The sequence below is a fragment of the Salvelinus fontinalis genome, chromosome 32, assembly GCF_029448725.1.
Source record: "Salvelinus fontinalis isolate EN_2023a chromosome 32, ASM2944872v1, whole genome shotgun sequence".
NCBI lineage: Eukaryota > Metazoa > Chordata > Actinopteri > Salmoniformes > Salmonidae > Salvelinus > Salvelinus fontinalis.
The window spans coordinates 14,423,424-14,436,008 of record NC_074696.1 but is presented as its reverse complement, the minus strand read 5'-3'; the positions used below and the strand labels follow the sequence as shown (position 1 = coordinate 14,436,008).

At 44.7% G+C, this 12,585-nt stretch overlaps 1 protein-coding gene across 3 annotated transcripts in view; it reads right to left on the bottom strand.

Moving 5' to 3' along the window:
• The window catches only part of LOC129830799 (rho family-interacting cell polarization regulator 2-like), a 70,919-nt gene extending 60,125 nt beyond the window's left edge, over positions 1-10,794 (bottom strand). For all 3 annotated transcript variants that reach the window (XM_055893534.1, XM_055893536.1, XM_055893538.1), the window contains exon 1: positions 10,543-10,794. In XM_055893534.1, the coding sequence (XP_055749509.1) occupies positions 10,543-10,609 (67 nt within the window). In that variant the 5' untranslated portion in view covers positions 10,610-10,794. The remainder of the gene's footprint in view (positions 1-10,542) is intronic.
• Positions 10,795-12,585: the final 1,791 nt, after the last annotated feature.

Genomic DNA, 12,585 nt, shown 5'->3' with positions numbered 1-12,585 from the left:
CAAGAGAGACTTATTCCCTACAGCCCTGGTCAAGAGAGACTTATTCCCTACAGCCCTGGTCAAGAGAGACTTAATTCCCTACGGCCCTGGTCAAGAGAGACTTATTCCCTACAGCCCTGGTCAAGAGAGACTTAATTCCCTACGGCCCTGGTCAAGAGAGACTTATTCCCTACGGCCCTGGTCAAGAGAGATTTATTCCTTAGGGACCTTGTCAAGAGAGACTTATTCCCTACAGCCCTGGTCAAGAGAGACTTATTCCCTACGGCCCTGGTCAAGAGAGACTTATTCCCTAGGGACCTGGTCAAAAGTAGTGCACTATATCGATATAAGGGTGCCATTTCAGATGTAGCCTTATTATTTTGAACACTATGAAAATGTCACTGGGTCAGTGAAACAACAGCCACTGTGACAAGCGTGTTTATTATTAATATCAGACTGTAATGAAACAATAACTGTGACAGACTCTCTGCCTCTGGACTTGAGGTAACACAAACCACCTATCTCTTTCAGCAGCTAGTACTGTGTTATCACTGTAGCCACTACTACCAGGGAGAGAGAAAGAGGGTTTTCTTTTCAGCCTTAATATAACCACTCACTGGGGGCAGAAAAATCTGGCTTAATCCAGTTTGGATGGTCACTGCTTTGCCTTCCAGGTCTACCTCAGAGGTAGCTATGTTGGATTTCAGTCCAAGACATAAAGACAATCCTAAATTCTGGACATGTCTTTTAAAAAAATATTCAAAATGATTATAACTTGATCAAAAATGTTTGAATTGAATATCAATAATAATTGTGTTATGATATTTCAAGGAGGAACAAGCATGGTGAAAGTGGGGCATAATGTAGACCTATAGTAATAGCATCACTATGACGACATAAACGTAGGAGACGTGTCGACAATTAGTATCTGGTGCCTTGGTTGGCACTGGGATATATCCGGAAGACCAATGTTTATAGAACACCCTGAAGAGGAAGGAAGAGAAGGACATTCCTATATGTGTAGGGACCTGATGATGATAAGCTTAGAGCTGGCTGGCTGCACATTCACTCAGTGTGGCGGTCTGTAGCATTTAACTGAGACGGAGATGATATGCACATCCCAAACTTGACAACTGGTGCACTTAGGTTTAATTGCCTTGCTCAAGGGCACAGACAGATTTTTCACCTTGTCGGCTCGGGGATTCGAATTAACAACCCTTCGGGTTCTGGCCCAACGCTCTGACCGCTAGGCTACCTGCCGCCCCTACACTCTAACCGCTAGGCTACCTGCCGCCCCTACATTCTAACCGCTAGGCTACCTGCCGCCCCTACACTCTAACCGCTAGGCTACCTGCCGCCCCTACACTCTAACCGCTAGGCTACCTGCCGCCCCTACACTCTAACCGCTAGGCTACCTGCCAACCTTAAAAATGAAATGAGAGCAAAGCAGAGCAGAGCTTTTTTATTCCTGCATCATAATTGTTTTGACTTCTGTGAAAGAATAAAGCGATGACAAGCAGCGATATTTGGTGCTCTGGCCTGTAGAATCCACCATCTCTAAACACCAGCCCAATCTCCAAGGTCAGATGGGGGATAGATAGGTCAGATGGGGGATAGATAGGTCAGATGGGGGATAGATAGGTCAGATGGGGGATAGATAGGTCAGATGGGGGATAGATAGGTCAGATGGGGGATAGATAGGTCAGATGGGGGATAGATAGGTCAGATGGGGGAGATTATAATAAACCTACATAACATGTGGCCGTAGTGGAAATGGGCCTTAAGCCTGTCGCGTGCTATCCAGTCGCACATATTATGACAAGATTTTGTGACGTTTTTGTTCATTTTGGTGTTCGGCTAAGGTTTTTCCGGCTGTTCGCACACACTACATTTTTTTATTGAGGAGTTTCGAAGTTCTGTAACCGAAGTGTACGTCGGTGATTGATCAAGAGTAGGGATGGAAACTACGTACGGGATTCTTCAATGGGGTGACAGGTAGCCTAGTGGTTAGAGCGTTTGACTTGTAACCACAAGGTAGTAAGATCGAAACCCCAAAATCTGTCATTCTGCCCCTGAACAAGGCAGTTAATCCACTGTTCCTAGGCCGTCATTGAAAATAAGAATTTGTTCTTAACTGACTTGCCTAGTTAAAAAGGTAAAATTAAGTGGTTGTTGGCATTCAATGAAAAACAAATAGTTTTCATGCACCTTTTTACGCTTGAGAAATACTGCACCAAACATAACATAAGACCTCATCGGAAAAAACGTCAAAATTAATGACAGATTTCTTGATTTATCTTCAATTAATTCTGACTATTTTGAGGAGGTGTTATTGACTATGTATGGTGTCTCGAGAGGGACAAACAACAGCATAACTGTTATTATAACAAAGGTATTTTAAGGGCGTATGCTAGCACATGCAGTCACTTCCTCATAGCCGAGTTCTGCTAGGAGCAAACAGAACCTAGTCTGCCGGCGCCGTCAGGTAACACAGGCCTGAGCACCAAATATCGCTGCTAAACAAAGTTAAAAAGAAAAGGAGGAACTTGCCTTAATAAATATGTCCTTTCTGACAGAAAAAAACCTTCAAGGTATTAATATTCCCTAGATACTGCTTCATGTAAAATGTGTATATATATATATACAGTATATATAATATATATATTTCTACTAGTTATGGTGATGCATTAGATTTATGGGGTGATGAAAATGACTCTTTAGCCCATGACTGAACCTAGAGGGACGTAAATAGAGTTTGACTGGATTGAACCGAATTACGCTCTGCTAATACCACTACTCATCATTACCCTGTAGTGAACCGCTCCGTACATCAGCCTCTACATTTCCGCTCCGGGCCCCACACACACTCACAATGCTTTGAAGTGCCGGAAATGAACAGCATTCAATATTCAAAGTGGGAACCATGCTGTGGAGAGAGAGCGAGAATGAGAGAACTATAGAGAGAGAGAGAGAGAGAGAGAGAATGAGAGAACTAGAGATTGAGAAACAGAACTAGAGAGAGAGAACGAGAGAAAGTGAGAGCGAGAGAACGAGAAAGAGAACTAGAGAGAGAGAGAGAGAGAGAGAATGAGAGAGAGTTAACGAGAGAAAGAGTGAGAGAAAGACAGAGAAAGAACAGGTAAATACATTAGGTGATGAGACAAGGTGATACATTCCATCTGAGGAAGCTCTGGGCTCAGTGGGCCGGCTGTTCAGCTTCCTGCTGCTCAGATTGAGGATCATCCATGTGAACCCAGTCACCTGCTGTTACAGCGGCTCACGCTTCTACCCAGTCAGCTGTACAGGAGGAGCAGCCGCACATCTGGCTCCAGTCAAGAGAAAGACTGCTGCTGCTACTGGTGATATTAGATTATGAATGTACCGGTGCCACACATACGCAACAGCTATGATAATCACCATGAATGTGACTTAGCGACAGCTATGATAATCACCATGAATGTGACTTAGCAACAGCTATGATAATCACCATGAACGTGACTTAGCGACAGCTATGATAATCACCATGAATGTGACTTAGCGACAGCTATGATAATCACCATGAATGTGACTTAGCGACAGCTATGATAATCACCATGAAAGTGACTTAGCGACAGCTATGATAATCACCATGAATGTGACTTAGCGACAGCTATGATAATCACCATGAACGTGACTTAGCGACAGCTATGATAATCACCATGAATGTGACTTAGCGACAGCTATGATAATCACCATGAACGTGACTTAGCGACAGCTATGATAATCACCATGAACGTGACTTAGCGACAGCTATGATAATCACCATGAATGTGACTTAGCGACAGCTATGATAATCACCATGAATGTGACTTAGCGACAGCTATGATAATCACCATGAATGTGACTTAGCGACAGCTATGATAATCACCATGAATGTGACTTAGCGACAGCTATGATAATCACCATGAATGTGACTTAGCGACAGCTATGATAATCACCATGAATGTAACTTAGCAATAGCTATGATAATCACCATGAATGTGACTTACAGTGGGGAGATAATGTATTCAAATGGCAGAGAGAGAAAGATTACATCTCTGATTGAACAAGACTTATGAGTAGGGTGTTTTTGAGAAGGCAGGGACTGAAGATTAAGGGAAGCAAAAGAAAAGTACGATTTTGTTGTTGTTTCACATTGGAGTCGTTTTAAAGTCAATATTGACACTTTGGGTGAGTTTAGTTGTCAGAGCGACCAGTGAAGAGTTTAAAAAGAGAAAGAAGGCATTGAATAGTCTAATAAACATGAGTGTGGAGTTTATTATTCATAATGCGGGCCACGTAGTTTGAAAATGAACAATCATTCACCATGCTAGCTTTGCCTCAGGATAAACGAACACACACACACACACACACACACACACACACACACACACACACACACACACACACACACACACACACACACCATCTGTCATAGTACAGCTGTGTGACAGCCTCCCTGAGGGAAACTTCTGGGGAAACTAGAACACAAGAAGAGACAATGACAGGGTTCTAGAACAATCCCTCACCCAGCAGTAGACCGTCTTCTAGAACAATCACTCACACAGCAGTAGACAGTCTTCTAGAACAATCCCTCACCCAGCAGTAGACAGTCTTCTAGAACCATCACTCACACAGCAGGAGACAGCCTTCTAGAACCATCACTCACACAGCAGTAGACAGCCTTCTAGAACCATCACTCACACAGCAGTAGACAGCCTTCTAGAACAATCACTCACACAGCAGTAGACAGTCTTCTAGAACAATCACTCACACAGCAGTAGACAGCCTTCTAGAACCATCACTCACACAGCAGGAGACAGCCTTCTAGAACCATCACTCACACAGCAGTAGACCGTCTTCTAGAACAATCAATCACACAGCAGTAGACCGTCTTCTAGAACAATCACTCACACAGCAGTAGACAGCCTTCTAGAACAATCACTCACACAGCAGTAGACAGTCTTCTAGAACAATCACTCACACAGCAGTAGACAGCCTTCTAGAACAATCACTCACACAGCAGTAGACAGTCTTCTAGAACAATCACTCACACAGCAGTAGACAGCCTTCTAGAACCATCACTCACACAGCAGTAGACAGCCTTCTAGAACCATCACTCACACAGCAGTAGACCGTCTTCTAGAATAATCAATCACACAGCAGTAGACAGTCTTCTAGAACAATCACTCACACAGCAGTAGACAGCCTTCTAGAACAATCACTCACACAGCAGTAGACAGTCTTCTAGAACAATCACTCACACAGCAGTAGACCGTCTTCTAGAACAATCAATCACACAGCAGTAGACAGTCTTCTAGAACAATCACTCACACAGCAGTAGACAGTCTTCTAGAACCATCAATCACACAGCAGTAGACCGTCTTCTAGAACCACAGCAGTAGACCTCATTCTTCTCAGTCAAACATTCCCCATCGTTCATGTTATTCAGTATACTTGGGCTTCGTCTTAAATGGCACCCTATTTCCGATAGTGCACTACTTTTGGACCGTATGGGTACCTCACTAGGGAATAGGGTGCCCTTTCAGATGCATCCTAGGTTAACCCTGTTTGTCACGCCTTCCCCCTCCATATATCAACACCACCAATGGCCATGAAGACAGATAGTGTATGTATTGTTTCTAACTGCCCCTCTGGTTCCCAGCTGGTCACGACTGGGGGTCAAATTAGAAAACAACAAAACATCCTCTTTATCATCCTGTCTGTTGAAAACACGTAATACCCACAGAGGCAAGGATTTCTACTGAACCATCAAGATGGACAGGGACAGAAGGGATAGTGTGTATATCTGGTGCAGAGCTAAGGGGACAGGGTGTGTGTGTGTGTGTGTGTGTGTGTGTTCCACCGCTGGGTCTAAATAAACTTGAGGGATTAAAGGGGAGGAGCCCCCATTGGGCTGCACTGACAACACAGATCTGTGGATCTGCTCAGAAACAAGGGAGGAGAGCAGGAGACCCCCTGTCCTTATCCCTCCATCCTCATCTAGGACCTAGAGAGAGGAGTGGGAGGAGGGGATAGAGGGATGGAGAGCCCTAGGGTGGACCAGTAACCTTTCACCCCCAACACCTGCCACACCATCCTGTGAGGGAGTCCAAAAGCCGCAGGCACACACACACACACACACACACACACACACACTTAACTAGTTAATAGAATACTTCCATTGCTCAGGCAATCCATTTAGTCACACATCATTGCTGCTTACTCATGTAGACCTTACACATCAATAAGCATTCTAAAGGCCCAGATTTACTGCAAATCATATAAAGATCACCGATGCAAAGATCAAGGCCCGTATTCATTAAGAGCTTCAGAGTAGGAGTAGTAACCTAGGATCCCCCTTGTCCATGTAATCTTATTCGTTATGCTCAAAAAGGCTAAACCAATCCTAGACCAGCACAGCTACTGAGACATTTTATGAATCAGGGTCCAGATTTCTGATTACATACTAATGTATAAAGATTATTAATACTGACAGAAACACATGCAGTATGTCTCTCTGACCCAGTTGCCCAGCAAGCAACTACTGTCGTCCCTATCGAAGAGAGGGGGGTCTCAGCTTTCTGTAGGTATCATTTTGTTTCTCATCTCTCAATATTGAGCTCAGTAGCAACTATTTTACAAACAATATATTTGATATGGCTTTGAGATAGGGAGTGGCTCAGGCAAAGTGTGCATCGGTCATTGCAAGAACATATAGCTCTCACTGGGTAAAATACAACCACTAACTTATTTTAGGACATTAAAGGTACCGTTAGATTAATACATGGCTATTAGCAGTGGGTATTATATTTAGAGTTAACGATCTAACTAATGTGTTTTGAGTTTCCACTTCCTCGGGTGTTGAATTAGCCCCAAATTAATTAGCCTATGATTAGTGTATCACAGGAGGTTGGTGGCACCTTAATAAGGGAGGACGGGCTCGTGGTAATGGCCGGAGCGGAATCGGTGGAATGATATCAAATACACCGTTCCAGCCATTATTATGAGCCGTCCTCCCCTCACCAGCCTCCACTGTAATGCACATAACGTTAGACTGGAGGCCTGACTTCTGTTTGGGGTTGAACACTAGCATCTCTGTACTGCCATCCATGACTTTAAAAAAGTCACTGACACACTCTGTTCTATAGCCCATGGCTGACGCTATCACTTGATGCTATCACTCGCAGACGGACGACATCACAAGCTAGGCTGAACTATGGATGACTCAGTACCTCCTCCCTTCTCTAGATGCTGGGAGACAAAGGGGAGGGGGATAGGAGGGCAGAGAGGGGGAGTGGACGAGGAGGGGGAGATAATATATCACATGCCTTGTCCCGCCGGGCCTCGGGAAGGACAGCTGAGAAGGAGTGAACATTCTTTCATATCTAGGGCCTTTCTCTTTATCCTTCTACCTCCTCCCTCTCCTGCTGTATCATAGCAGCCCCCCCTCCATCTCCTCTTCTACTGTATCATAGCAGCCGCTCCATCTCCTCTCCTACTGTATCATAGCAGCCCCTCCATCTCCTCTTCTACTGTATCACAGCAGCCCCTCCATCTCCTCTCCTACTGTATCATAGCAGCCTCTCCTCCATCTTCTCTTCTGCTGTATCATAGCAGCCCCTCCTCCATCTCCTCTTCTACTGTATCATAGCAGCCCCTCCTTTATCCCCCCCTGCTGCCTAATACTAGCCACTCCTGCAGGATATCAGAAATGATCTTTCTCATCCAACTCCCTAACCCCAATCCCAACATCCCCTTCCGCCTTCTCTAACTAGTTAAATAAAGGCTAAATAAAAATAAATAAAAACTCTAAATTCCAAGTCTCCTCTCCCCTTTCCTTCCCACCTCACCCATTCTTCTGCTGTTTCATCGCAGAAGCTCCTCAAGAGGAATATCAGAAATTCCCTTTCTCATTTAACTCCCACATCTATCCATTCTCTTCCCTCCCAATTTACAAGCTCCCCTCTTCCCCTCCCCAACTCAGATTTACATCCTTCTCCATTCCTCACCTTGCCTACTGTCTAAGCAGCCCCTCCAGAGGAATGTAAAAAAATAAATCCTCTTCTCAATTTAACTCTCAACTCCACCCCTCCACTCCTCCTACCATCCCCAGAAATACCTCTCCCGCTTAAGGGTGCCTCTGTCAGGGATGGACGTGTCAGGACACCAGAGATAGAGCCTGGCCGGAGGAAGGATAACAGGACAGGGGAATCTCTAGAGCAGATAACCCTGAGAGTCCAGGTCAGGTCAGGTCACAGGTCAGGCCTAAAATAAGCCTGAGAAAGGTCTGGATGAAACCTGGCTTACGGTAGAGACTGTGGACCAAACAGAACAATACTATAGAGCTGTTGGTTTGAATAAAGAACAATGACTTTGATTCCTGTGGATTAATAACACAATTGAAGCTTGTTTCTCATTTGGGAAAGTAACTGTTAGGCTTGGGTAGGTCCAGTTAGGCTTTTTCAAGAACTAGAGATTTGCATGAAATTCTAAGAATCAGTGTTCTCTCTCCCAGCTGGGCGTCCTGACAACACTGCTGGCCACAATGTCTGCTACACTCCTTATGAAATGTTTATCAGCTGTGAAAACTAAAAGGCACACCATTTTAAAGATTGCAAGGCCAACATTTCTTAAGAAATTAGAACCACACACATATGGACACACACGTGCACGCGCACACACACAGTTCTGAAAGAGGGTGTTCTTGAAGAGCTCAGTACAAAAAGAAAAATGTTATGATACAGAGTTTCTTAGACCACCTTTTGTATAATTTTTCTGAGCGTTAAAACACTTTTCAGTTTCCTCCTAACCTTAAGCCTTGACATTCATCTTTCCATTTTTGCTCTGTATTTAGTGTGGGCTGCAGATTACACACCTCACAGCTTGGTGTAGGCTGCTGATTACAGCATTAGAGACCATACAAAAGACCTGAGGACTGACGTTCCCTGCAGCCTTCTGTGGCGCCACACTTCATTGTGTTCAGGGGCCCTCCCTGTTGCTTTGAGGAGAAGAACAATCAGTGAAGAACATGCCGTGTTTGTCTGAATTCACACCAGACCACAGTGCTATAATACTATATTTAATGAGGCAGAGAGAGAGAGGGAGAGAGAGAAAGAGGAGAGGAGAAGAGAGCGAGTGTGAGAGACAAGGGGGCAGAGGGAGAGGAAAGAGCGAAAGAGAGAGAGAGGGAGAGAAAAGGAAAGAGCGAACGCGCTGGAAAGGCTGGTAGAAAGGGACTGGGACTGTGTCTGGCAGAAGCGATGCTGGCTGGTTTAGGCCTTGCCATCCTACTTCTACCCCCCCCCCCCGTCCTGAGTTTTACCATCGACTAACTAAACGAACATGGCCTGGAAATGGAGCAAAGCACTTCAGTTAAACCCTATCAAATCAAGGCGTTTTCTACAGAGAAACATTTTACCCTTGAAGTGACCTTTTCTGAAAACAGAACATACCGCTGGAGTGGAGTGGAGGGCATAGCAGTGGGCTATACGATGGGTTTTTGTAATGCATTCTTGAGAACATGACATTTCCACTGATGTCTATACACTTCAGTGGCATATCAGGACAGGCAATAAGAGGAGAGGTTGAAGTATCCTGTGTTATTGAGTGATACTGCTTTTCATTGTCCATTCTATCCTGGTTATGTTGTGAGAGAATGCAGAGAGTAAGATACTGAATCCTTCCAGAAACCATGTTAAATAATGAATGGGCTGTGATCTCTGACCTTACAACTGGTATAGGTAGTAAACTAAACCCAGTAACTGTATTTGAAATTGACAATAGCATCATGCCCTCTGACCTCTCCTAAACCTGCAGGGGAATTTCGCAAAATCCCTGCCTGCTGACACAGTTCACTCTCTGTCCATGAGAGGTATGGTGCGTGTCCTTCTCCCCTGTCTATGTGAACCACACTCCCACACACAAGTGCAGTTATTCTCCCAAACCTACAATCACAAGACAGACCTTTACCATTTAACCCCCCTTTTCCTAAACCCAAAATCCCAACCACAGCGCAACTCTGTTCTGAAGAGTTATGGCATTAACATCACAACGGATCATGATGAAGCGACCGCTGTGGTCAGAAGCAAAAGAAAGTGGTCAACAAGCTCATGAAGAAACATGTTCACCGACACCGAGACCTCAAGAGAAACTGTCCATTATGATTGTGATCGGTCGATGATCAGTTTATCTTCACGATATAGGAGACGGTATCTCATCATAGCTAACCAATTATATGGGGATCTGATGTTGACATCCACAATTGCAAAATAGTTTGTAGTTGAATAAAATGCATCTGTTTTATGTATTGTTATGGCAATAATCACACATGTGTTTAGTTGTCTATTTCGTAAGTGTTAATCGGTATAGTTTACTGACCCATTGCCCTACTAAAGCCCTTCTCACTTACGAATCTCTACTCAGTTACTCTTGTATAAAGACGCACAATGATCTACTCATCGATCTCGCATCTTGCTCAAGCAATATAAGAAAAGTTATTTTTTTGTCTAAATACTAGACAAGAGAGAAAATCTAGCTACTCACCTCTGAAAAACTTATTTAAACTAAATCCTATGTATTGTCTGCTAACTGCGCCGCTCCATCCGCGCATAAAGGAGAAGCCCCGCTTTCCAACGTGAACCTTTGGTCCACTTGATCAATAAAAAAATGAATTCAACTGTTCGATTCGGTCAATTCCTTCCCTCTTCTGAACGTTTATGTTTTTCCCTTGATAAAACAGCCTCCTACCAATATTCATGTCTGCGTTCCAGTTTGGGTTTGTAGCGCTCGCCCTGAGCAGCGTTGGACCAATGAACAAGCAGAGTTGTAACGGTAGGCGGGGCCGCTCATTTGCGCTCACAACACAACAGGCGACGAGTTGGCGTCCCTGCAAAGCCATCGGCAGTTCGGTACTATTCGGTCATTGCTGTTAGTGCATATGGACCAGAGCGACGGACTGGGGTAAAGTAAACCCACTGTACACAGCTGTCACGGTATGGACTATCTCTTAATTTCCACTGCCCCTCCAGATAGGCTATGGTTAAGTCGCTGCTGAGCCTGTAAAGGGGTAGCATTCTATAAGTACATTTAGCTACATAGGGCCTCTACACATGAAGAGTGGAGGATTTTATTGACAAAAGCTTCATCTTTCTGTATGGATCAATAATAATGTTAATATAATGCATAAACCATTACATTGCATAGATATTAGGTTTACTTTGAGCAACAATCCTCCTCAAGGACAACAAATATTATTTTCAGAACAGAACTCAAGATCAGGGGCAGGGCCATGTCCAATTGGCCCCGGGCATCTCAAATCAATTTTTCCTCAAGAGTGTTTACAGAAATGGCACTAGGCAAACAAATTAAATTGAACCAGGGACAGGACAAACAATTTAATCCGTAGCTACCTCAACAGCTTCACAGTACAGCGCCGCACCAACATGAAAATAGATTTCCACTTTAACTAACTGGCTCTTACTATGATGAGTGCCTTGCCATGGTTGTCATAATGCAGAGCTGCCAACTTGATTGGCCCTGTTCCACCATGTCCTACATGGAGGGATGGATGGATGGAGGGAGGGAGGGATGATGGACGGATGGATGATGGAGGGAGGGATGGAGGGATGGTGGGTGGATGGATGATCGAGGGAGGGAGGGATGGGTGATGGATGGAGGGATGGATGATCGAGGGAGGGATGGATGGAGGGATGGATGATGGAGGGATGGCAGGATGGATGATGGAGGGATGGCAGGATGGATGGATGGAGGGATGGCAGGATGGATGATGGAGGGAGGGATGGATGATGGAGGGATGGCAGGATGGAGGGATGGCAGGATGGATGATGGAGGAATGATGGAGGGACGGCGGGATGGAGGAATGGAGGGATGGCGGGATGGATGGAGGGATGGCGGGATGGATGATGGTGGGATGGATGATGGAGGGATGGATGATGGAGGGATTGAGGGATGGCAGGATGGAGGTATGGATGATGCAGGGATGAGGGATGGATGGATGATGAGGGATGGAGGATGGATAGAGTGAGGGATGGAGGGATGGATGATGGATAGAGTGAGGGATGGATGATGGATAGAGTGAGGGAGGTGGTGGAAAATGGGCTGTCTGATCGAATCAATCAGTCGAATTTGAATACAGAGGAAGTAACTTCGTAATGAACCCACTGGGCACAGACGTCAATTCAATGTCTTTTCCACGTTGGTTCAACGTCATAAACAACGTTGATTCAACCAGTGTCTCCAGTGGGAAGTAACTTATTGCATGTTTTTGTACACATGCATATACACACACTCTCATTCAAATGCACACACGTGCACATACACGTGCACATACACGTACACATACACGTGCACATACACCGTACACATACACGTGCACATACACCGTACACATACACGTGCACATACACCGTACACATACACGTGTGTGCATTATGATTTCTGTTGTCCTTGATGTCTTTTGTTTTTTGCATTGTTGTTTTCTGTTTTCCTTTTTTCTCATTTCTTCATTTTGTTGGTTGTTGGCGCATTGGGGGACAGGGGCTTGGGGGTGGGAAATTGAATTATTTC